Here is a 27642-nt window from a genome sequence, read left to right as displayed (position 1 = left end):
AATAGCAAGAATTCTGATTTTTTTTTTTGTGGGCCAGTATTATAGCATAATTTGAGATGGAGTTTTGACTTTCATGTATCTACATACAGACAAGGTAGTTTGTCAGACTTGATTCAATAATACGAGCTTAATTTAGGTAACAGTTAAGTACTACGTGTTATGTTTGATAACTATCACCAGGCACTTCTATTTGGCCTGCTACATTTAATGTAAGTATTATATAGTCACAATTCTAATGATTTGCTAATTTTCTTCTTAGAGTAGCATTGAACTTCCTACAGCAAACCAACTATGGAATGAACGTGTACACTTGGGACATGTTTAATATATCTGCTCTTCCTCTCCACTTCTTTGGTTTTCTCTTCAAACCACTATATTTCAGTCTTAAGTAAAATTATACCGGGACTAAGCCTTCAAAAGTACACTTCTTTGAAAAGACTTAATTATGTTATAATCCTACCCAGAAATTCTTTTTTCGCTCAAGGCTTGTTAAGAATTAGATTATAGCTATTATTTGCAAACAAAACCCTTATTTGTTAAAATTTCATACATAGAAAAAAGTCATGTTAATGTTTTTACATTATCATAGTGACCATATCCATAAAACAAAGTGACTACACAAGTGATATAAATAAATTTATTGCTGGATTTCCCCGTTAACATTATAGAAATATTTTAAATCACTTAAAGTTCACAAATTGAGAGCCCAACAGGTAACCATACTTTATAAAAAAGAAAGTATAAAAGCGACTTAGAAAATTTTCTGAAAAGTATATCAGCTAACAGCAAAGAAATATGAACCAGACAGTAAATGGCACAAATACAGCACTGAAGTTCTCAGTCATTACCCAGACAGAAGTCAGTGTCTGAGCCATGAAATAGGTTCTGTTTTAGAAGTTACACACTGGTTTTGTTCTGAACTGTCTTATCTTATTCATTCTTCACTTTGATAAAAGCAGCTAGATTTTTTGCTACTACAGGGACAAAGTACTATCCATGAACTGGACAACAAGGAAGGCTAAGCTTCCCCTCCTGGTACCTGAACGAGAGAACAGTGTGGACAGAAATGGCTTTGGCACTTGAACCTTCAGATACCAAATCTTAAACCTTGATTGAATATTGTAGTTTCACCTGATGTTCTAACCCTGTGTTGTCTCCTCTGTGCATGCCTCTTGATACCATGTAAACTCCATGCTCTGTGTACACAGTATACATACACACATGCACACACACTCTCTCTCTGTAGTAAAGTCCTTCATTCTGAAATAATACAGCTTGATACCAAACACTCTAAAATTAAATCTGTTTAAGCATTTCACTCATACAGTTTTCTTCTTGATCCTTAATGCCATACAGTAATTTTGTTGATATTGTTTAAGCTACCATCTGGGGTTGACTTAAGGCTCTAATTTATTATTGACAGTTTAGTCGTTATAGGAGTATCTTAAGATTCCAATCACACACCAATGACTCTTTCTTTTGAAGTTGCTTCTTGTTGAATGCAGGTAGTGTCTTGCCTGGGTAACCCATAGAGATATATGGAAATGCATACAAGAAGAGCTCCCATTGCAAAGGAAAGTGCTGAAGAGAGAGAAAAAAACAAATAAGTATTTCTTCTGTTTAAACTATAAAAAATGATGAATTTTAAAAAGCATTTTTATGTATGTGTGTATGTGTTCATGTGTGTAGAGTTCTTGCGTATACATACAGGAGCCAAAGGACAACTCTGGGCATCAACCTCCAGAATGTATCCATCTATTTTTAGGCAGGGTCTCTCATTTCCTTGGAGCCCACCAATTAGGTTAGACTGGATAGCTAACAAACCCCAGGGATTCCCATCTCCACCTCCCCAGTGCTAGAACTGCAAGCACTTCATCAATAAGCCATGTTCCCAGTCCTAAAATCTTTTTAACTGTAGGTTGCACTACCAGGTCATATGCGTGTTATTTTATGAGAGGCTGTCTATTCTAAGCAAAAAAGAAACAGGAGGAAAAAGATAAATATCAAAGGAGTGATAACACTTTCCAAAAACACAAGTAAGCCTGTCTTAGACTGCTCCAACAAAGGGACATATTAGTTCTCCTATAATACACATAATGAAAGGAAATAAGTAAATGTAATATAAATATATGCATGAATAGAAAAAGAAAATGTGGTATGATATGGCTTACTGGTGATCTCAGAAAGACTAGTGTAAAAGACACACAAAATTCAGCCATTTAATTTGTAAGAAGAGTCAATTATAAAATTAAATGTAGAACAGGACAGTTTTCCCCTTTTATTTAACATAGACATTTAACAAAATTTCCTCAGTGGTTTATAGTATAATAATTGGTCAATATAGAAAATAATGTTTGAGGTTCCTTTTAAGCTGTGTAGCAATTAAGACATTATTTCTGCTTAAGTAATTCAAAAGTTGGATATGATAGCCAGGAAAAAAATAATACTAGAGGGATTAGCATAGCAAAGGTACCACAATGTCACTGCAAACTAGTCCACACCTAATTCCAGAATAGAATAAAAAGATAAAAAGAAAGATAAAAAGGAGCCAGGCCATGGTGGCACACACCTTTAATCCCAGCACTCGGGAGACAGAGGCAGGCGGATCTCTGTGAGTTCAAGGCCAGTCTGGTCTCCAGAGCGAGTGCCAGAATAGGATCCAAAGCTACACAGACCCTGTCTCGAAAAACAAAACAAAAAAACTAAAGGAGGCTTCACAATAGGTTTGTTAACTCCACTCTGAAAGGAATCATTTCCAATCATACCACAGTGGTCCCTGAGAATCTATGGGGATTGGTTCTAGCATTTCCCTTAGATGCTAAAATGTTCATCTCCCATATATAAAAGCAGCATAGCATTTACATATAACCTATGCATTACATACCTTCTGCAAGTCATTCATAGGGCACTTAAAATATCTACTACAATATAAATACTATAATTATTTATATTCCTTTTTTTTGATGGGGGTTGAGACAGGTTTTCTTTGTGTAACACCCATGGCTGTCCTGGAACTCTGTAGACTAGGCTGGCCTCTAACTCACAGACATTTGCTTGCCTCTGCCTCTAAGTGCTGGGATTAAAGATGTGCACCACCATGCCCAGAAATTATATTTTTAAGGAATTATGACAAATATATTCATATTCAGAGAAATAGTTTTCTCCCTAATATTTTCTAACATGACTGAATCCACAGATGCAGAAGCCACAGTTATAGAGGACCAAATGTATAACCTCACTCACCCAAGACATCCTGTATCTATTACTTAAGGAAACAAAATCTTGAGTGCTGAATAGCTTTTTAAATAACAGTGTGGCCCTCTCAACATCACCTAGAACCAGCACCCTTGAGCTCTAGGACACTGAAGTGCTGCTTAATCACTGTCACACAGCTGCAAACCACAGAATAAATTAACAAAAGTAGGATTACTTTTAATAAGAATTGAAGCAGATCATGAAGAGATAGGCTCTTCCATGTTAACAATATAAAACTATGACATACTTATCTGTAATCCAAACAGCATCACTGAAGCAATGGTAGAAAGAACAATGGCTGCAGCTGCTGAGAAGCCTTTCATGATGTTGTCTGTGTACTTGACCACAACAGAAGTGTAGAGGCCTCCAACACTAGCAAGGACTTGGGATACAGAAAAAAAAAAAAATAAAACCTTAACACTGAATAATTAAAGCATTCCGTAATGCTGAGATAATCTTCATTCTCAGAGATGACACACTCATTTACCTAGGATAAGGAGAGCAGTCTTCTTCAAGAGCAGTCATGTGAGAGGCTGTACTAAACAGCACTTTGTCAGGTGCATAAAAGACTACTCCACTACTACATCAGACACAGTTACTACTAACATTAGATTCTTTTCATTGTGAGGGTAAATTTTCTCTGGGATAGCAAGTCAACAAGAACAACATTACATAGTCTGAACTGGTATTTATCAATAAATCAGAGGGTCAATTCAAAATGCTGTAAGTGCCCAGAACAGACATCTAACTTAAGAATTAAGATAAAAAACAAATAGAATCTACTGAGACATTTTATTCCTGGATACTTACAGATGACAAACCAGACATAATACGTGTAACCATAGAAAAATCCTTTTTCTTTTATTTCAGCTCCATCTGATAAGTAGGTACCAACTAACGTCACCACGATCCCTGACAGATACATTTGAATGTTTCTCACCCAAAGGGAAGTATCTGAACTCTTTAAAACTTTTTCAAAATAAACTCCTAGAAAAAAAGAGCATGGAAATATTAAAGATATTATGAATTAACTAATAATATTCCATTTAGAAAAACACCAATTGCAAAATTTAGAGAACAAATATTCTTAATTTTAGTTAAATACACATTTATTATGTAGTTTATGACATGAAATATTAGACGTCAAATTGCTTTTACAAAGCACATACATTAATAATTAAAAAGAAACTTCATAAGCTACATTTGACAAAAGGTTGTTAAACCATCAAGAACAGTTTTCCCTTTAGATCACCAAAACTCTACTCCTTAATGCCAATAAACAGCTGGCTGTGACCATCTGTTATGCTACACCATTAAAGTGAATTATCCTACTCATGCCCCATTAATATATGTAGGAATGAATATGCATTACTGTGCAAAGTAACTATATAATCAGCCAGTGATGTGTTCTCAATGCTATAACAGAAATAAAATTAAATACCACTTGCTGAGTAAAGCCATTCTTTGAAGCCAGTCTAGATCACATCACATGCCCTGTGAACTGCTAATTAGGTATTAAATTTGTATGTACATGTATTTTTCCTGAGGCTGGGGGGAAGGGTAGGGACAAAAAATGTCGCCCCCCCCCCACTTTAGAGAAAAAGGAGGAAAAAAACACTTTTGTGCCAAAAAGTCAAAACTACTATTTCAAGTTTTAAAGTTAGATGAATGCATGTTTAACAGGAACATTGAAGATTTTTATTTAAAGCTATTTTATCAGCTAGAGGCTTGGGAACTGTTATTTACCAGCTAAAAGGTGTAATTAAAATAATATTTTTATAGTAATCTTTATCTTTGAGACAGGATCTCACTATGTGGCCCTGGCTAGCCCAGAACTCAATATGTAGACCAGGCTGACCTTGAATCTGCCTGACCTTGAATCAGGTCCTGTCACCATACCTAGCAAAAACACAACTGATTTTGATGAGACTATGTTGGAAAGAGCCAAACTGTGGCACAAACCTCCTAAAATAGCTGTTATAATTTCCAACTTAGACTTTATGTCTGGAGAAAGCATATAGCTATTCAGTGATCTTCTACTTAAGCACAGGAGAACTACTAACCACCTTCTGTTTCCTCAAGTGTAAACTGAGAGGCTGAATAAATAGGATATTAGATAAAAGCATTAACTGTTCAAAGATATTACTGAAAATCAAAAGAATATTTTTTTGGTGACTAAAATTTTGTTCCTAGTTCGTAGACTCTTAAGAGTAAAAGTTTACCATATTATGGTTAATTAAGTATATTCTTAATTTTTTCCTTTTCTAAAACTTCTCCTATAAAATATCTTATTTATAAGCAATATTTTATTTCTATGTCCTTCCTGTTTTCCTAGTCCAAAAAGTCACTCTTGAAATAGGAATGAAGAGATATACAAATATCACTAAATATATTCTTTACTAAAAAGCTCTTGAGTCTCATACCTGTTAGAGCTATTTTTGCAACACATTTCATTTCTTACATTAAGATCATGTATTTTTCTTAGATCATTAGAGGAATGATTGTCCCTATATGACTCCATACTTTCCTGTTTTCTTGATGTTTCTGGTTGTTCTTCTTTGATATTATCTTTGCTAAGGTACACTTCACCCACCTCCTCTTTCTATTCCATAGCTCCTAGTCTGTTGAAGCAAAGGAAGAACTTGAGATTACAGGCACAAGACACTCTAAGCTGCTATACTAGTGACCTGTGGCAGCAGAGACAAGCTTGGAAGTAATGATACTTTGGGGAAATGGGAAGTACTTGTGACTTTCCTGAGGGTTAATTTCCTTTATGTCAGAGGCCTTTCCATTAACTTTTAGTTCCTGGCTAAACTAAGATGGTCAGAATGACAGAAATATATTCTTAAATAGCTGCAATTCTAAAGTCTGAAGTGAGTTAAATGAAGTCACATATTTACTGGTTGGGGGAATTGCTGACACAAAACAAAGTAAGAAAGGTGTTAAAGCCTTAATGGAAATAAAATTGTTAGGATAAACCAAGGAAATGACATCCACTTTTTATAGTTCAGTGTTTTTAGAAAGAAAGGAAGTGAGGAAGGAGGGAGGGAGGGAGGGAGGGAAGGAAGAAATGAGATCCAGTTTTCATAGTTCAGTGTTTTTAGAAAGAAGGGAGGGAGGGAGGGAGGGAGGGAGGGAGGGAGGAGGGAGGGAGGGAGGGAGGGAGGGTTATATGTGATAATGCAGTACTTTCACAACTTACCTGCAAATCCAGAGCACAATACAGCAATAGCTATTGCACCAAAGCCTAATAATGGACTCTGCTCTACCTGCAATTGTAAGTTTTTAAAAGTTACTCTTAGTAGCCGTTACTGAACAGTAACGATGACTACAAATAAACACATTGCCAAGCCCGGTGATACATGCCTTTATTCCCAGCACACAGGAGGCAAAGGCAGGTGAATCTCTAGGCGTTTCATGCTAGCCAGGTGTGTCTAATAAGACCCTGTCTTAAAAAAAAAAGCAGGGCTGGGGGGTGGCCTTCATTATGCTTCTACTAAAAGTACATTTCTTTTTTTTTTTTTTAGATTTATTTATTTATTTATCTTAGAGTGGGGTTTTTTTGTTTTGTTTTTTGTTCTTTTCGAAACAGGGTTTCTCTGTGGCTTTGGAGGCTGTCCTGGAACTAGCTCTTGTAGACCAGGATGGTCTCAAATTCAGAGATCTGCCTGCCTCTGCCTCCCAAGTGATGGGACTAAAGGCGTGCGCCACCACCGCCCAGCAAGATTTATTTATTTAATATGTATACAGTCTGCATGTATCCCTGCAGGCCAGAAGGCGGCACCAGATCTCATTACAGATGGCTGTGAGCCATCATGTGGTTGCTGGGAATTGAATTCAGGACCTCTGGAAGAGCAGTCAGTGCTCTTAACCTCTGAGCCATCTCTCCAGCCCCCAGCTAGTGTTCTTAACCACTGAGTTATCTCTCCAGCCCAAAAAGTACATTTCATATTAGACAACGTAAATAAGAATGATAAAGGAGCAAACAAAATGAAAAAAAAATTCAAATTAACCAAAGCATTTAAGTTGAAAGCATTTCTTTCAAATCATATACATAGGGATATGTACAATATAACATGTACACCTCAATTTCTGAATACTTTAACATAGTTTTACATAGTTAACCTACTTATTAATTTTAATTTGTGCTTCTACACTGAACCAAAGTATCAGTCCTGAAAATGGTACAGTTCACCTTCTTCCCTATCATGTTTTAGATACAGTACACATTTTATATTGAATTTTTGTCAAACACTTACACAGTTCTATGCATCAGATCATTGCTATATACTGAGCAGATAATAATAAAGTGATGACATACCTCAGAATGGCCCTTAAGCAGCTTCATGCACAGGGGAAACTGACAAGTGTATATAGCAGCAAAACAGAGACAAATGCCAACAGATCTATGTATATGGTTCCTGAACCTACTGTTTCAGCTCTCCTTTCCTTTCTCCCCTTAACTAACTCTCAGGAGCTTCATCTGTCATTCTGAGAAATGAATACTACCTCAGTACTATCACTGGAATTAGAGGAGTACTATAATAAGGGTGTGGCACCTTGTTCAAAAGCAGAAAGCCTAATGTCAGGAATGCCTACTGAGACATGAAGCACAGCCTAAAATATCTGGTCATCATTGAAAACAGATCATTTCACTCCTGGGACACTTAAAGGTTTTAATGACACTTAAAGGTTTTAATGACCCTCTGTGATTGCTGACTATTGCTAAAGTTACAGTCTTTAATCTCCATATTTTGTACACAGGAACCTGGTATATACCAGTATAACAACAAAATTCAAAAGAAACTGAAATTCGGAAAGCCAGACCTAAAAGTCCCAGCTCCAAAAATGTGTAAGATCTTTGGGATACACTTAATCTAACTCTTACCCAAAAAAGTAACCCACTGTTACAGGTGGTAATGAATGAATGAATGAATGTAAGCAAAAACTCTTGTCCATAGGGTAGATATTTCACAAAAGACAACTTTCTCATCTGACAAATACCAATTTAGTATAAAATAGCTAAGCTAGCGGGCTGGAGAGATGGCTCAGAGGTTAAGAGCACTGACTGCTCTTTCAGAGGTCCTGAGTTCAATTCCCAGCAACCACATGGTGGCTCACAACCATCTGTTATGAGATCTGGTGCCCTCTGCTGGTGTGCGGATATACATGGAAGCAGAATGTTATGTACATAATAAATAAATAAAATCTTAAAAAAAAATAGCTAAGCTAGAATTCAAGCCAAGTTGTACTTAAATAACATCAATTGTATGTAGGCAATTAAAAACAGACAAGCTCCCCCAAATCGATCATATGCTGAGTTAGCAAGTCTCTATTAAAAACAAAAGAGTAAACAAAAGATATCAAGCTATGTCTGCTCTGGAAATAGAATCAAGTTTTAGAGCATACTGTGGAACAATGACAGAACATTGTTCTGGAAGTAAAATACTGGGCAGTGTTGAGCCTGGGTTCAGGAAGGTCTCTAGAAACCAGAACACAGAAATAAGTTTAAATTGGGAAGAGAGGACACCTGAAGAGTAGGGATGTGACATTACCCTCAAACATTCTTAAGCCCATCCCAGAAGTTAGTGAGCAAAACAGTTGCTGTAAGAGAGGGGTTTTCTTTCTACCCATGGCATAGGATTTTGTTACTTACCACAACTTTTGTAGCTTGTGCTGGTTTCCATTGTACAAGTATGACCCCACCACACAGCATAAAAACTGAAACCCACTGTAATTTGCTGAGTGTTCGATTTAACATTAAAACGGTACATAAAGCAGTACAGGGAATCTTCAGTTGATAGGTAACCTAGAAGCAAATAATAAATGCATCTAATGTTAGTCTTTTACAGAAATATGTCACCACCAGAATTAAGAAAATATTTATGAATGTAGTAGAGTTAATAAAAAATCTCCATTAAAAATACAATTAAACAAATCCCAGTTGTCTTTTCTTAAGACAAAGTTTCAATATATAGCCATAGCTGGCCTGGAACTCACAGAGATATAGAGTTCTAGGATTAAAGGTATGCACTGCTAGGTCCCACAGAACATTTTTTTTTTTTTTCAGCTCAGAGCTTTTTATATCATTAACTCCACTTACCTGGTATACTGCTGCATCCAAATTACTAAGAGCTAGGAAAGCCATGTTATTCTGAACAGCATACACCAGTGATGGCACACTTAACTTCATCAGTTCCTTGGGGCTCCCCAAGACGTTTTCACTTAAAGATGCCTTAAATCTACCCAAACTTCCAGTTTCTCTTTGAAAAACAAAAGGGAGATGAAAGAGTGGTGAGGCAAAATTAAAGATCCTTTCCCTAGCCAGTGCTAGGAACTGAAGCCAGGGTCCTGTGCATGCTAAGCAAGTGATTCATCATTGAGTTGCACCCTAACCTCTTGTTTTTGAGACAGGGTCTTAGTCTGTGGCTGACCTTGAACTTATGATCCTCCTGTCTTTATCTCCCAAATGCTGGGATTATAGGCATATATAGCCATGTCTGTAGCAGTCTTTTAATGAGATTCCACACACAGTACATTTCTGATGTAGTTTAGAGTATACTCTTTTTTATATATATACAACCTTTTTTATTTTACATACCAATCTCCCAGTTCCCCCTTCCTCCCCTTCCCATGACCTCTCCCCCTATCCACTCTTCAGAGAGGGTGAGGCCTCCCATGGGATTCAACAAGTCTGCCACATCACTTTGAAGCAGGACCAAGGCCCTCCCCCTGTATCTAGGCCGAGCAAGGTATCCCTCCATAGGGAATAGGTTCCAAAATGCCAGTTCATGCATTGCCAGTGACCCCATAAACTGCCCAATCCACACAACTGTCATTAATTTTAAAAATTATTAGTAAAATAGACCTATAATTCATTCCCATTTTTAAAAACTTAAATTTCTACTTAGAAAAAAAAAATCACCAAAATCCTCTGATCAAAGATACCTGGAGACAGAATAAATTCTCAGCCACTTCAACTCTATTGTAACAAGTATACCTCAGAATCTTTGTAACTGATCAGGCTGTATACCCATATCTTTAAAGTATCTTTCAAATTATACATTTAAATGCAAATAAGAGAAGGCTATAGTGGTTACACAACTTGGATTTGGAAGCAAGTGATTCTTATTTATGAATTTACTCAGTGCTAATTAAATAGGTAATAAATCTTCATATAAACAAACTCCCAAAATATGTCAAATCTACATAATTCTACAGGAAATCTGAAAAACTGATTAACCTTAATAAAATTAAACTATATTTGTAATGTACAAAAAAAGCCTGTTGGTTATATATGGTCTTAACAACAACCCAACCACCACCACCACAAGGCTAGTTAATCTGGCTTATGCTTCTCCTACAGAAAATAACCTCATTTGCTTCCTAAATATAAAAATAAAACAATATTGTATAATTAGCATCAATATTCCTATAAGCATGCTTTATCAAAATGGTCCTAAATGTAATTGAGAGCACCCTTAAAGGACCATACTCATATTTACGATAATCACAACGAGCCTGTGTTTTTTATTAGCATTAAATCAACTTGCAAATATTTTCATATTTAAATGCTGCAGGAACAATTACGTAAGTTCTGGGGCGGGTAACAAAATTTTGGTTCATTGTATCAAATTGATTATTCCTATGTATTCATTATAGAACATTCTATCCCTCAAGAAAATGTGCCACTTAAGACAGGAAATTTGGTCTAGACTATAGAAATGCAAAGCTTCTTTCTCAGTTATAGATCTATTACCAAGCTCAACAGTCTCCACACTACAACTCATAAGCTGAAAAGTTCTATGCACAGTCTGGGTTGGAAGCTACAAACACTAAGAGGGAAAAAGTAACCAAAGTACACACACATCCTAACAAATATCCTTGGTGAGGGAGTGGGATAACTCAGGGCCTTCTTTGCACGTTCTAGGCAAGTGCCCCACCATTGGTCTACATCCTCAAGTCCTTAGTTGCTTCCTAATACTAAGATGTACTGTACTTGACTAACATCTTAACCAGGGTATTTTCTCCTCCATTATAAAATTAAAATAACTACCAAGAGGTCACATTCAAGTGTGATGGCTGGCTTTAATTGTCAATTTGACACAATCTAGAATCACCTAGGAAGGGGTCTCAATGAGAGATTTTCTGGATTAAGTTGACCTGTGGACTTGTGTATGGAGAACTGTCTTGATTGTGTTCCTTAAGGTGGGAAGGCCTATCTACTGTAGGTATCACCATTCCCTCAGAAGGCAATTCTCATTGGTGTTAAGAGTAAAGAAAATGAGCTGAGCACTAGCACGCATGTATTCTCTGTTCTCTTCTGAGTGTAGACACTCTTCTGAGTGCAGACACAATATGATCAGCTGCCTCTAAGTTACTGCTACTATGACTTCCCTGCCAGGAGGATTGTAACCTGTAATTATGTGCTTAATAGTCCCTTTATCTCTTCTATTTGTTAGGTAACAGGAAAAGAGACCAAGACACTAAGAAACCCTCTTAAAAGATGATATATTAGAAAACAAATTAGTTTAATAGTTTTTCTTAATTACCACTAATCAGCTTCATATGATAGTACAGATAAAATTCTTAAATGTATCCTTTTCTAATCCCCATTTACCATCAACTCTTAGAGATAAGAGGCTGATTCAGTGCTATCAGTGACACTTTTCCAGATATCCACAGAACAGAACTGGCCAGCTAAACTACTTCTAAGATGTCCTTGACTACAGAGTGAAACCTTGCCTCAACCCCCCCCCCAAAAAAAAACAAGAAAATTCATGATGAAACCAATCCTTCCTTCCTTCCTTCCTTCCTTCCTTCCTTCCTTCCTTCCTTTCTGAGCCAAAGTAGGCCCCACCTAACAAGAATGATCTTAAAGAGTAAAATCCTTGACTGAGTTGCCAAGTTCTGGAACACAGAAGTTACTTATGATCTTAAAAGAGATTTCAGCTTTGTGTACAAATTTCTTACCTGCAAAGTTCAGTAGACTGAAAATTAAGACATATTGTATGAGGAAATACCCATTGTGTGAGGTAGATGATTTTCATGTCATCCCTAAGTCTCTGAACATATTACAGCATGGGAACTAAGAGGTTGAGAAAATGTCCACCCAATAGGAGGAATAAATAAGGCTGGAAAATCTATGACTTTAAGTATTTGCCAGATTTTATGGTACCATAAAACAGTAAAGACTCCTTTGTGATCTTATTATAGATAAGAAGCTTAAAGATGTATGAAAGACATATGTAAATAACTATTGGAAGACATCCAAAGTCTAAGTACATTAACATTTACACATCCTGCTAGGGCCATGCCATCTGTAGACTGTGGGGAAAAGCAAACAGAAAGCCAATTTGATGTGGGATACAGCTCTTGTATACTGTAAAGATTGGTTACTTGTATTGGTTTAATAAAACACTGATTGGCCAGTAGTCAGGTAGAAGTATATATAGTGGGGCTACCAGACTAGGGGAATTCTGGGAAGAGGAAGCCAGATGCAGAGGAAGCTAGATGATAATGCCTTACTGAGAAAAGATACCTAGCTACCTGGCTAAGCATAGATAAGAATTATGGGTTAATTTAAGTTGTAAGAGTTTTTTAGAAGCCTGAGCAATAGGCCAAACAGTTTATAATTAAGATAAGCTTCTTTCTGTGTGTTTATCTGGCAATAAAGGGCTATAGGACTGGGTGGAACAGAAACTTCGGTCTATACCAATTCTCTCCTAAGGCAGTATGGAAATGTCTTCACCTCCTTTCCTTTTACTCTACCAATGGCAGATTTAAATTGCACCAACAGTGTTAATGGGTTTCAGAGGGATTATTAGAGCATATAGCTAATAAGGGATTTTCCTTTGAAACTACTATATCAGTTTCATGAGCAAACAAAAATATCTTTAAAAGATGTGCTTTATACTTTATAGTTAAATACTGGGAACTTCAATTATCAAAACAAATCAACCTATCTATACAGACAGCTTATCACTACCGATCTGTCCCTCTTCCCCCAAAACACAATTTACTGATTTATTTTTAATTTCAAAGTGATATGAGGTAAAGTGACTTCTGTAGTAAAGTAGCTGCATAGCAGGTGTAAAACTCTGGCTTCAACCTCAGCACCTCAAAGAACAACAACAGAAACAAAAAAGTGATTTGATATAATCACACATGCACCAAGAGTCATGTACAAAAAAAAAAAAAAATCACTGTGTCTTTAGTTGTATAGTAGGAGAAAACTAGAAACAAACCAAATATTTGTGAATGATGAGTGGCATGTATCATATATCCAAATAGTGGAATACAATGCACTTTGGAGAGAGATTTCTATGTACTGGCATGAAGAATGTATGTATGTATGGAAAGTGACAATAAAACACTTATGTACAAAAACTTGAGTCAAGTGGAGCACAACAGTTAGTGTACTCCATACTCAGTGCCCACCACCTTCTTGCATGTAAGTAAAAATCACTAATTAGGCCACATAAGCTTTGTCAAAGTACCCATCCATATATTCTTCCATACACCCTGCTTTTTCTTCTTGAAGTTCTAATTTCTGGTTAAAGTAAGTATAATTTCATATTCCAAAGACTCTGGAAAGCTATGAGTAAAATCAGTAAGAATGGAGGAATCCTAAACTAAGTAAAATCAGAAACCATTACTTCAAATGCATAAGAAAATTCTATTTCAGAGGAAAAGAAAATCCAACCACCCTAACACATGTTATTCATTACAGGATCTAACACTTAAAGCAAAAAGAACTGCATACAGATTAGTGAACATCAGTAACTTTGGTATTAGAAAATCTTTTTAAAGCTGGGTGGTGGTAGTGCACACCCAACACTTAGGAGGCAGAGTCAGGCAGATCTCCGTGAGTTCTGAGGCCAGCCTGGTCTACAGAGCAAGTTCCAGGACAGCCAGGACAGTTACACAGAGACCTGAAAAGAAAAATCCTTGTATTTTTTATTGCACTTATTTACTTGTTTGTGCATATTTGTGTTTTTCCAGGCCATAGTGTTCATGTAGTCAGTTCATCCTTCCACCATGTGGGCCCAAGGATCAAATCTGGGCCATCAGTCTTGGCAGCAAGCACTTTTACCATCTGCTGAGACATTTGTACAGTCCAGGAATTCTTAAATCTATTACATATTCCAGGATTAAACAAATTAGTAAATAATTGAGTGTAACAGAAGCTAAGCTCATCAACCCTGCAGAAGGAAACAAATGATAAAGGGAAGATGTGAAAACCTGGTGGTGCTGAACATAACTGTAGGTGTCCTGCAGAGAACTGGACTTGTACAAGTCTGCACTGCACTGGCACCTTTGTCTGCTCAAAGAGCCTAGAGCAGTGGTTCTCAACCTTCCTAATGCTGCAACCCTTTAATACAGTTCCTCATGTTGTGGTGACCCCATCCATAAAATTACTTTCATTGATACTTCATAGCTGTAGTTTTGCTGCTATTATGAACCATAATGTAAGTATCTGTGTTTTCCAATGGTCTTAGGTTACTGCTGTGAAAGGGTAAGTCAACACCCAAAGGGGTGGAAACTCACAGGTTGAGAACCACTAACACAGAAGAATGGCTAGTGCAACATGTGTAACTAATACCTACATTCTGGTGACTAAATACCATTGGGGGGGGGGGTGGTTTACAAAGGAATAAGGGATATTTCTTTAAAAAAAAAAACTGTAAATTCAGGGTCAGGACAAGAAAAGTACAAAGTAAACCACTTGCAGAATATAATCTGTTTAGTGCTACGTTTTTTTCACTTTTTTTTTTTTTTTTTTTTTTTTTTTTTTTTTGGTTTTTCGAGACAGGGTTTCTCTCTGTGGCTTTGAAGGCTGTCCTGGCACTCGCTCTGGAGACCAGGCTGGTCTCAAATTCAGAGATCCGCCTGCCTCTGCCTCCCGAGTGCTGGTATTAAAAGCGTGCACAACCAACGCCCGGCTTTTTCACATCTTAATGTTGATTGTTGGTAATGCTATTGTTTAAAACGGCCCCCAAACGTGGTGCTAAAGTAAAAAGAACCTACTATTCTAAATGTCTGATGGCTATAATGCAATATGAAGAAAGTACATGCAGTAAATGAGCTTCATTTACACAAGTCAAAGTTAACCCTGAGTTCAATGCCAGTTAAATGTGTTAACTCCCATTTTAACTAAAACAAAATCACCTGTTAAAAGTGAGGGTTTATTTTGGATCAGAGTTTTGGAGGTTTCAGTTGGTCCTACTGCTCTGGGCTAGACAGCTCATTACAATGGGAACACAGTACCCAACAACTGTTCACCTTGTGGTGAGGTGAAAGAGAAAAGGAGACCAGGGTTCTGCAGTTACCTTTGAGGGCACACCCCAATATACTAAAAGCCCTCCTACAGGCCACTGCACTAGAACCACGATGGGGATAAGGCCAAATAATAGGCTTTTAGTGAACACTTATGACCTGAGCTATAGCATTAAGTAGTGTTTTTAAAATGAAACACACACAAAATAAGGTTATGTACTGATCCACTCTACAGTACTTTGTCATAAAGAGCAGATAAGGAGTAAGCTATTCCTCATTCTAAATAGTAGGTGCAAGCTTTTATCTTTCTAATAGAATTCTTCCACATATTTCCATAGTTATCCGGAAAGTCTTTCTCTGATGATAAAATATTCTTTCTACTTTGAACACCAACAAAAATAATTCGTTTTTACATCTGGAAATTATTTTAACATTATGGCAATGGATTTTCAAACAAATATAAATTCAAATTGTGAGTCAGCTTTGGTGTCTTTGTGTGTAAGAAATCATCTCATAAAGCTTCCAAGTAACAAATGTTTTCTGATTTTTTATCCATCACAATAGAGCACCATTATCCAACTCCCGTTTCTTTTTAAGAGTCTTTTTGATGTGTATTGGTGTTTTGCCTGAATGATGTCTGTGCATCACATGTGTGCCTGGTGCCACAAAGACCATAAACTAGAGTTGTACTGACAGTCAAGTTGCCATGTGAGTGCTAAGAATTCAGTCATGATCCTCTGCAAAATCAGCCATCTCTCCAGCCCCTAAGATTATTTTTACTTACATCCTTGTGCATGTATGTGTGTGAATACCACCTGTGTGTGTGCCCACAGGTACCAGAAGAGGGCATCGAACATAGATCAGCTGGAGTTACAGGAGGTTGTGAGCAGCCCAACATAGGTGCTGAACTTGGGTCCCCAGGGAAAGCAGCAAGTACACTTGGCCACTGAGATATCTCTCCAGCCCCACTTCCCCACAACCCATGGTTTGGTTTTGTGCTTTTGTTGTTTGTTTGTTGAGGCAGAGTCTAATTATGTAGCCCTAGCTAGATTGAAATTCTAGATATAGACCAGGCTATTCTGTACACCACAGATACCCACTTGCTTCTGTCTGCCAAGTGTTGTGAATAGAATGTGCCACCATGCCCAGCCCAAACCATGTTTTTTAGATGACTGAAGTAACATCCTGTTTACCTTTGGCCAATGTTTTTAACTTTTTATTTACTCCTTGTGTTTTTCACATCATGCATCTCGATCCCATTCATTTTCCACCCCTACATGTCCACCCTCTCCTCTTGCAGCCTGCCCCCAGATAAAATTTAAGAAGAAAAAAAAAGGGGGGATCTTGTCATGGAAGCTATATAACATAGTGATTCATTTAGTAAACCCTTTTGTCCATACATTTTTATTCAAAAGTGTTCTTTGCAAAGAGTCACTGGTCTGGTTCTAGCCTTTGGCCAATTTTTTTTTGAAAATTATTTACATTTATTTATTTAATGCGCGTGCGTGTGTGCGTGCGTGCGTGTGCTTGCGTGCGTGCGTGCATGCGTGCGTGCGTGCGTGCGCGCGCGCGCGTGTGTGTGTGTGTGTGTGTGTGTGTGTGTGTGTGTGTGTGTGACATGTGGAGATCAGAAGACAACTTTAGGAAGGAAAAGTTCTCTAATCTCCCATGGGTCCCAGAGATCAAACTCAGATTGTCAGGCTTAGCAGCAAGCATCTTTACCCAGTGAACCATCTTACCAACCCTGATCAAGTGTTTTTTTTTTTTTTTTTTAATTACTGTTTTTTAAATGTATATAAAAACTGGCAGCATTGAAAGTATCTGGAAAAATCTTGATTTTTTTCAGAACTTGTACCACTAAACCCAAATAGTTTTGGTTTTAACAAATTGCCAAACAAGTTTGTACAAAACTAATTCTACACATAGCAAAGAGTTGCTAAAGTAATATAAATATATATATATACATACATATAACTATATATAGTTATATACAGTGCATATAATATTGATATATATAATATTACTTGGTATATAAATGCATATAATTTTAAATATAAATGTATATACATGTTTTTAAATATATATGTATATATTTATATGCATTTAAGTAAAAAATATGGTCTATGTAGATAAGTTGGCAGAAAACTAGCCCAACCTGCTACATTATACCAAATACTTACTAATCTTTACATACTGGTTTCTAAAATTCATAACACTTAATAAAACAAATAACTAAAATTTAAGTTATGAGACATGATAGCATATTATTTATTTCAGCACACACAGTGCTGTTATTTCAGCACTCAGAAGGATGAGACAAAAGGACTATGAGTTATAAAAAGCTCAAAGCCAGCCCTGGTTACCTAGTAAGATTCTGTAGCAAAGACAAAAATGGAAAGAAATATAAAATAGTCCATGTTGTGTTCCTTCTATTGGAAATCCCAAGTTACAGTTGTTTTCTGTCCCTTTAAGTTGGTAAACCCTATATTTTTCCAAAAAGAAGACGGGTTGTAAGACTGGCTGTTCTGTGGAGATTGTTCTGGACTTTTAAACTGTTGTCAATGAAATACTGCCTTTTAAAGGTATAGTAAGAATTCCCAGCTGATATCATCCAGATGAAGAATGGCATAATAAAAGATAAATTTCCAGAAAAATAAACATTCCACAAAAGGCTTAGGATGATTTCACTACATTTGTACGTAAGTTCCTCTCCCTATGAGACAAATTTTAAATTCAAATGTTCTAAAGCCTCTACCACCCACCTCCCTCCCCAAACCACTGCTGGTGTGCCCTTCCTCACATGGTTATTTGAAATCATTTGCTACTGTTTTGTTTTGCTTTGCTCTTCTGTCTCTCCTACTAAATCTATGTGTCAAGAAAGCAATGACCACATCTATTTCATCCCTGTACGTCTAGCACCTAGAAACTGGTGAATAAAGATTTGTGAAATGAGTTTAGAAATATTTAAATGTAATTTGCCTATTTCTACCTAAAAGCCTACACATGCTATTACTGCATCCCACTCTCACCAACATACATGACACATATATGAATTCTCACCTGCCCCAACGATTTAAATAGGTAGATCCTCCCCTCACAAGTCCAGAGTCATTATAATCAGGGTTGTATTTAATTTTTATTTAATTCTCAGCACCCTGTATTATCTTCTCCAGTAAAGAGATGAAAATAAATAAATAAATAAAACTTCAAAGAAGCCACAGCCAGATAAATCTAGGAATAAAATTGTGTCTGTCTTACTTGGAATCCTATTGCTACCCTCCCTTTTACTGAACCTTCAGCTAAAATGATTCTTCTATAGTATTATGGATTCAAAGCACTGTGTTGTCACATGTCAGCAGCATAATCTTAGGCACTTCATACATTGATATCAATATGTCACACATATTGATATGTGTGACACATCAATATGTCAAATGTTTAAAAATTAAATGAAATTACTGTAAAGCACCTAGCACAGTGCCTGGCACTTAACACAGGAAACACCCACAAAATGTTTATGATTATCATTTTATTCCTATAAAACAGATCAAAATATTTTTCTACAAACGTCAAAAGCATGTATTTTAGGTTTCATGAGCAAACAAACAAACAAAAACCCCTCAACAATCTGCATTTGGGCCATAAATCACAATTTGCCAACCCCTTTTTTTCAGTATCAACATTACCAACACTGCGGGGCCAGATAGGCCTTTGTTTTAAATGGCTGTTGTAGGCACTGCACGATATGTAGAATTTCTGGCCTCTATCCACCAGATACCAGATCATACCCATTATGATATTCATCCAAAACTGTCCCTAGTAGAAAAGTACTGCTTTAGAACAAACAGATAAAGATGTGACTTGAATTTTCAATACCTTAACTGAGAGGAAAAAATAATTTGACACGCTAGAAATGTTTTTACTTACTTAGCTAAAAGTCCAACACTTATCAGTAACTTTATAACTTCTGTGACACACACGGCTGTGGTTGAAAAGTAGAGTTCTTTAGCTGTTGTCCTTGTGTATCTTAAAGCTACGGTATAAGCTGCAGCCACCAGAGTCATCACTGCCAAGCAGTATAGCTTGAAGAATAAACTGACATTTTCTGGAAAATACATGTAATAAAAATATTATTTAGTGTGTGTGTGTGTGTGTGTGTGTGTGTGTGTGTGTGTGTGTGTGTGTGTGTGTGTAATGCTAATCAACTAGTTAGTCCATAATGCCTTCCAATTTCTAGCACCAAATATTGTTTTAAATAGTGACATCTAAAATTCAGTTTCCAAATAATGCTTTTCAGTTACCAAAACCAAATACTGCTGACTTTAAAACTCTATACAAATTAGGCACAGATATTGTTTAGTGCCTCCAACTGTACAGTTAGGTGACATACCAACCGTAGTTTAAGTTTATTGTAAAATATATTTATCTTTATGATTACAAACCTGTGAAAACAAAGCATCAAAGCAATTACAATACATTCTAAATCTCAAGACAGTAGAAAACAGACTTGAGGACTCTCTGTCTACATCTGTCATTCCACTGACAAGGGCTGATGTGGCTGTGTGGTCAGATGAGTAGTCTTGCCTTCCTGCCCCCCACCTCAAGGGCATTCCACCTAACACTCTAACTCTACCCTCAGTCAAAAAGGAAAAACTTTCCAGGTGGAAAAAGATCACTCCTCATCATGGGCATAAAGCATAGCTGAGCTCCCCTGCTAGAACCTCTAAATATCCTCTTGAAGATAGCAGAAAGAAAACAAAAGGAATAGCTGAGTGACCAAAGTGCAATTTAAGATCACTACAGTGGCATATGTGTGCAAACCCAGTACCCAGGAGGTTGAGGCAACAGGATTATACTCATGTACCTACTGGGGGGTGGGGGAGCAAAACAAATGTCCCTAGCAGAAAAGTACTGTTCTAGAACAATCTAATACATAAAGATGTAGCTTTATAACCAGCCTGGGATATATCCTAAAGACCCTGTCTCAAACACTGAAACACTGAAACACTGAAACACTGAAACACTGAAACACACACACACACACACACACACACACACACACACACACACACACACACACGAGAGAGAGAGAGAGATGAGAGAGAGAGAGAGAGAGAGAGAGAGAGAGAGAGAGAGGAGAGAACTAACTCAAAATCAAGAACAAATTATATCTAACCTCCTTCAGTTTCACTCCATTACCTGAAAGTAATTGGTTAACACAAAAAGTACCTAGAAAAACATCTATAAAACTTGAAATGCAGGATATAGCAGCCATCACTCAGGTGCCAAAGATAGTCCAACACCTTTGGTAAATTTACAATCACACTGGGGAATCCACCAACACCCCACCCCACCCCACCCCCGTGCTTCCTGCTCTGATACTGCCATCACCCAAGGCTCAAACTATTTCTGTTTTCTTTTCATGACAAAACTTAGGGTATCATGTAAGATTTATATAAGAAAGCCAATTCTCACAATTGATTTTCATTATTTATAAATGAATCTAATCCTTGTAATTGAGATCTACTCGTGAGAATAAAATTATTTAGAGGTAACATTTCATTTACTTGGTATTCAAAGTTAGTGTTTTGTCATCAAATCAATTGCACACTGGAAACACTGTTCTTAGCTTATGGGCCATACATAAATAAGCTTATTAAGTTGGGTCCTACTTTGCTAATCCCAGTTTAAGAATCATAAGGACATTGAGTGGACTTAAGGATGCTATTTTTTAACTGTCTTATGTGTTAAATATGCTTTTGTTCCATCCTTTGGAATCATAATCATAGGTAATTATACCTAATCATAGGTAAATAAATTAGGTGTTTCAAACAGATACTTAAAAATATGACTATTAAAACTTAAGGAAACAGAGTATTCAGATAAATATTTCCTCCTTGGTGAATTAAAGAATAATTTGTAAATTATAGACAAATTCTTAAAATTATACCAAAGAAGTAATATGAAAAGCAAAATCTCTTATAAATATTTTTCTTTCCTTTCTAAAAGGCTCAACAAGCCAGATAAGCAATAAGTGAAGAAAGCCTCTATAATACTTTCATTGTTCTAAAACTTTCTTATGAAAGTTTATGACTCCAAATATATGCAGCAATAACATTTCATCAGTCAGTACAAGAGAAAGCAAACTACATCATCCCATATTTTATATGATCACATAGAGTAGCTTTATAATTTCAACTGAATAGAAAAATTCTAAGTCCCATCTGAAGACATATGGAAATTATAAATTCAGATTTCAGTGTCCATAAATGAAGTGTTATTGGAAGACAGCTATGCTCATTTGCCTAAATTATCCTGGCTACATTTGTGCTACAACGGCAGGGTTCAGCAGCTATGGCAGAGACTAACAGGTCTCTACAGAAAGTTTGCCCATCCATGTCCTGAATTATCAATATTCTCATAACTGAGGAGTGCAAACTCACATATAGATAGGTATGATATAGGTTCCTGGTTCCAAAAACAAGATAGTGAATGTTTAAATACTAAAACATAGCATTTACTCCAGGAAACATACTATTAAAATTTTTCCTCTTGCTCTCCATGTATATCAGGCTGGATTGAATTTACTATGTAGAGCAGGATGGCCTTGAACTAATGGAGCTCCAGGTGCCTTTGCCTCGTAAGTGCTGGGATTGATAGCCATGAGCCATTATAGGTTTTTAAAACCACCTATATGATGCAATTATTTGCCAATGTAGTTCTTGAAAATAACTACTAGTCAAAGTAGAAAAATATAAATTTAGATGCTATAAAAGGTACAAGACTTTGGTATATAATACCACTTTAGAAGCATATTTCAACTTTTAAAACTAGTGTTTTTTTAACCATGACTTTCACTGACATTTCAGTTCCATTAGATCAAAACATTTCTTCATTCCCAATTTTCCAATTTCATTTATCAGGAATTTCGTTTTCGGGATAACATGAAAAATCCATGGTATGTAAGTAACTTTTAAACTTTCCTAAGAATTCAAATCATGACAAGCCATAAACTAGAAACATGGCCCACAACTCACCTAGCACCCCCCTCTTGCCAAAAGCCCATTAGCTTCCATGGCATTTGTTTCTGGGTGGGAAATATCCCCAGAAGACAGTCAGTCTGGAGTTAAACTTTTGTTTTCCAGTTACATTTTATGGCTATTATTTGTCATACCTGAAAGCTTGGACATTTCAAGAAGTAGCTGACAAATAATCTTTGAGAGGACTCTATGGAGGCATAGAAACTATATCTATATTAGGATCAAACGTGCATCATAACCAAATGTAACAAATTATGTACTGACAGTCTAAACCTGTGAGCTGTTATCAACACTTTAGGAATTGATTTTCCTTCTGTAATGTTTAAGTGCTCATTTATCATTCGCCATACCATCCCCTTCTACATACTACCAAAACAGCTTTTTCTCATTACTCCCTTCCTGGGTTGCTACAGGACTTACCTGAAATGGGATAATCAATCCATAAGAGAACAAAAATCACCACAGAAAACGTATCTGGCGCCTGATGGTGTCAACTCCCCCCACAAGATACATAATTTCACGTCCACGCACAAGGACATTCTTTAAATACTTGTCCAACATTTATTGAGACTTAAAGCCAAGTGCTCTTTGGGGGAAACGGTGACAAAGAAAAAAATAGCGATATACCAGATATGGTGGTTCAGACCTTTAATCCCAACAATTGGGAAGCAGAGGCAGGAAGATCTCCCTGAGTGTGAAGTCAGCCTGTGCTACAGAATGAGACTCTGTAGCGCTGATCCGTGCTAAAAACAAAACAAAACAAAACAACCCCCTAGCCCCCCCCCACACACACACCGCCTTTTGACCTCTCCTCTGCACAGTGCTACAGAACAAAAACCAGCCCTGGGTGCAGCTTACGTAAAACTTGGAACTGCAATCACCTCAGCACTGGCAAGCCGGCCCGCCACTGAGAGGTGCACAGCGCGCGCCCTTAGACCCCGTGTCCGGAACCACAGCCTGGCTCTAGGACCGGGCCTGGCCTGCGCCCGGGGCGCTCATCCCGCGGGGGGTGCAGGCTCAGCCCAGGGCCCCCAGAGCCAGCGCGCCCCGGCCCGCCCCGCCCCGGCAGCCGTTCCATCCCTCCAGCCCCAACCGCCCGGCCTCACCTCTCGCCTGAGCCATGGTGCAGAGATAGCCTGCGGAACTACCGCCCCTGCAGCCATAGAGACGCGCCGGCCTAGATAGCCCGCCGCCCCAGCAGCGCTAGGAGGAGACAGCTGGCTGCGGCGGAAGCGGCGCGGGACGTGCACTGACAAGTCCGGGAAACTCGGTCCTACAGGGGGGCGTTCCGGAAACTGCACCTTCCGGTCCGCTGAGGAGGCGGAGTCAAGGGTGGCGGACCGTTTCCGGCTGGGGATTGCGGAGGACCGTTTACGGCTGGGAATTGCTGTTCATCCGATGAGAATTAGGCCTTGAAAAGGATTTTGAAATGCTCTTGGTTATTCGTTTGTGTGCAAACCGTTAGAAAAGCTCTGAGAACTCGAACGTCTGTAACTTTCACCTCCATCACGGCCTCCCATTTGTTATCTCTTGGATAAATTTAGTATATGTTATATACTGCTCGGAAGTTTTGTGTCTGTATCTTCAACATAATAACAGTCACGCTGTAGCATCTCGTGGTAACTACATGATCTTCGGACAACCAAAGGATGTATTAATAGGCACTTCAACCACTGTAATGGTTACTGTGATTAGAGGATGTTATTAGAAAATAATTCCATGGTGAAATGACTCGTATTTAAAATATGTGTATTGATGTGGTGTTGGTGCCTGTCATTCCGGAATTTGAGAGGCCTAGACAGGAGAAATCTGCGTTCCAGATTCAGTCTGGGCCACTGTACCAAGCACATAGAAAAAGACAACATCAGCCCTTACAGTAACAGGGATATGGGATTCTGAGATACCCAATAGCTTCAGCCTTTACTTGTTGGGCAATGTTATTTTAAGGTGTGTGACTTTTGTTTATGCTGCATTTGTTTAACTTTGTGAAGCTGTGATTCTTTGCCTAAAACACCTGATGGTCCTAATGAAAACCTGAATGGCCAATAGTGAGTTAGGAGAAAGGTTAGATGGGGCTGGCAGACAGAGAGAATAAAAAGAAAAAGAAACAAGGAAGAGGGGGAGAAAGAAGAAAGAGAGGAAGACATCAGCGGGCAGCTACCCAGCCAGCCATGGAGTCAGAGTGAAAGACACAGACCCACAGAAGGAAGAAAAGGAAAAAGCCCTGAGGCAAAAGATAGTTGGGGATTATTTAAGGAAAGATGGCAAGAAACAAGCCAAGCTAAAGCCACAGATTTGTAAGTAACAATAAGCTTGTGTGTGTGTGATTTATTTGGGAGCTGAGTGACAGGCCCCCCAAAAGCCTAAAGAGTAAAGAGTGAAAAGTAAACACAACATTTAGTAGCATATTTTTTCATGAAAAATCCTCTTTGGAGAATTGTGAGGCACAGGTTATAAACCATTCTATAGGTATTATACACACACACACACACACACACACACACACACACACACACACACACACCCTCTTAACATGACTGGAAAACTATTCCTTATCATATATTAATATATATAGGTGCCTCCAGTCAGGAATCATACGTGCTAGGCAAACAAACTAGAACTAAGCTACATTCTAAGTCTCAGGAATGTCTGTAGAGTTTGACATGTCATTATCTCAATTTTGGAATAGTATTAGGCCTTTACTTGGCTGTATGTGTGCTCACTCATGCTAATCCCCTTTCCCTGTGATTGGTATAGTTCATACTGGTGAAATTATTCAGTTCCTTACTCTACATGTATTTGAACACACAACTACACAAAAACTCAAGAGTTATTTTTTTAAAGATTAAAATTTCCTACCATATACTTCTTGTTTTACAACTACTGCTTTGTGTAGTCTCTATCTTCCCACTTTTGAATATCATTGTGGTCTTAATATTATTTTAATAGGTAAATCACTTTAAGATCACATTGATATATGTTGTGGATCAAAGATCCAAAGAAAGGCAGACTGATACACATTAAATTCCAAACAAGCTTGCTTTGGTTTATCACAAACTTATGGTGTACCCTCACTAAGTACTACCATTCCTTTAAAATCTGTTTAAGAAGCCTGATGGTGGACTGTGTTCTCTACTTAGCTTCACAGTCCTGTTCCCAGTGTTCTCTTCTGCACATTCTGAATTGTCTGAAAAACCATAACAGATTCGCTAATTTCAAAGTTATAATTTAGATTCTTATTTCTCGGGGTTTTTTTCTTTATACCTATTGAAATCTTAGGAAAGGTCTATTTATGGCCAGAAAGGTGTAGCAAGAAGGAAAATCAAACCAGAGGCAAAAGAGACTACTCATGTTCTCTCACCTGAAGCAACTAATGTAACAGAAGCATCCACAACAATGATCATCAAGGCATTGGATGTAGCAGTCTGTCTTGCACCACCATCCCCAAAGTCATGACTTATTAATTATGAATGCTCAACTTTAGCTTAGACTTGTTTCTAGCTAGTTATTTTTTTAAGTTAAATTACCCCATTTCTATTCATCTATGTACTGCCCCAAGGCTTGTTTACCTCATTATGTGCTGTCCACCCTGCTGCCCTGCTTCTTCTGTGTCTGCCTGGCTGGCTCCACTTTTCTCTCTGCCTGCAAGCCCCACCTATTCCTCCTCTGCCTAGTTACTGGCCATTCATCCTTCCATTAAATCAAACAAGTGTCTTAGGCAGGCAAAGTAAAACAGTAACACACAGAGTTAAACAAATGAAGCATAAGCAAATGCAACACATCTTTACAGAGTTAAACAATTATTCTGCAACAGGAATGCAACATATCTTTACATGATTAAATGAATACTCTATTCCACAATGATTGGACATTAGACAACAAGTGGCAACGGTGCTGAAAGACACAAGTGAGGTCAGGCCACTCCTCCCCTGGAGATGTTTCTAGGCTATATCACAGGAGCCAACCCAGACTAAGCCTGACATTTCTGTGGGTCACGGGGATAGAGCTTCAAGCCCCAAGTAGAGATGCCAGTGGAGCTGGAGCTTTCAGGCCAAGAACAACCCTGGGCCACGAACAGCTTCGAGTCAGAACTGAAATGACAGTTTGCTGACCAGAGTGTGGATGACCCCAAAGCAGCAGCACTGGAGTCTTCACTCAGCACAGATGATGACATCCCCATGTCCACAAACTCAAGAGTTAATACATTTTAACCTTCCCCAGCCTATATCCTCTAGCATCTCCCTAGACCAATAGATGCAAAAGGGCAGAAAATAATGTTCTTTAGCTAGCTATTCTGTTGATGATATTCAAATTGTCCAATTATCGTCCTTGTAAGTCTTCACCTTTTTTAAGACTATATTAGCTTTGTGAAGAATTTTTATTTCTGACAACAAAAATTTCCCAACAAATCTTGAGCATGTGTTTGTTTGTGTTTCCCGTCCTAACCGTCTTTAGTTAAAAGAACCATGACTCATGGTGAACAGTATTATGTATGTACACACACACACACACACACACACACACACACACACACACACACACACACAAATGGTCACAAGATAGTGAATAAAATACTATTGGATAGACCATTTTTGTTGTATTTTGGTTCACAAATCATACTACTGAATCCTATCTTTTTGTTTTGTTGTTTATTTTTGTTTTTCAAGACAGGATTTCTCTATATAGCACAGGCTGTCCTGGAACTCACTCTATACAGCAGGCTGACCTCAAACTCAGAAATTCACCTGCCTCTGCCTCCTGAGTGCTAGAATTAAAGGGTTGTGCCACCACTGTCCAACCTGAATCCTATCTTATTCTTTATCCCAAAGACATTCTATTCCATTTACATGAACTTAATACCCCTGTCCCAACTCAATTAGCCTAAGACCCTTAGGGACAAGCCTGTAAAACCACAGTATTGTTGTAGAATAATCTTTTTGTACACTGTGAAGATGTGTCTTTGCCAAGACCCCTTCTTATTGGTTTAATAAAGAGCTAAATGGCCAATAGCTAGACAAGAGGTATAGGTGGGATTTTCAGGGACAGAGAGAAATCTGGGAAGGAGAAG

At 37.7% G+C, this 27642-nt stretch overlaps 1 protein-coding gene across 1 annotated transcript; it reads right to left on the bottom strand.

Moving 5' to 3' along the window:
- Positions 1-623: 623 nt before the first annotated feature.
- Slc35a1 (solute carrier family 35 member A1) lies at positions 624-23802 on the bottom strand. The gene is given in 8 exon segments (NM_001246755.1): positions 624-1581; positions 3503-3637; positions 4066-4242; positions 6458-6524; positions 8912-9064; positions 9359-9518; positions 19462-19639; positions 23681-23802. Coding segments are annotated over 8 exon segments (1011 nt in total). The 5' UTR covers positions 23697-23802; the 3' UTR covers positions 624-1456.
- Positions 23803-27642: the final 3840 nt, after the last annotated feature.

This window comes from Cricetulus griseus, chromosome 2 (genome assembly GCF_003668045.3).
Source record: "Cricetulus griseus strain 17A/GY chromosome 2, alternate assembly CriGri-PICRH-1.0, whole genome shotgun sequence".
Lineage (NCBI taxonomy): Eukaryota > Metazoa > Chordata > Mammalia > Rodentia > Cricetidae > Cricetulus > Cricetulus griseus.
Note: the sequence above shows the minus strand (reverse complement) of the source record. Positions and strands in the feature narration are given on the sequence as shown.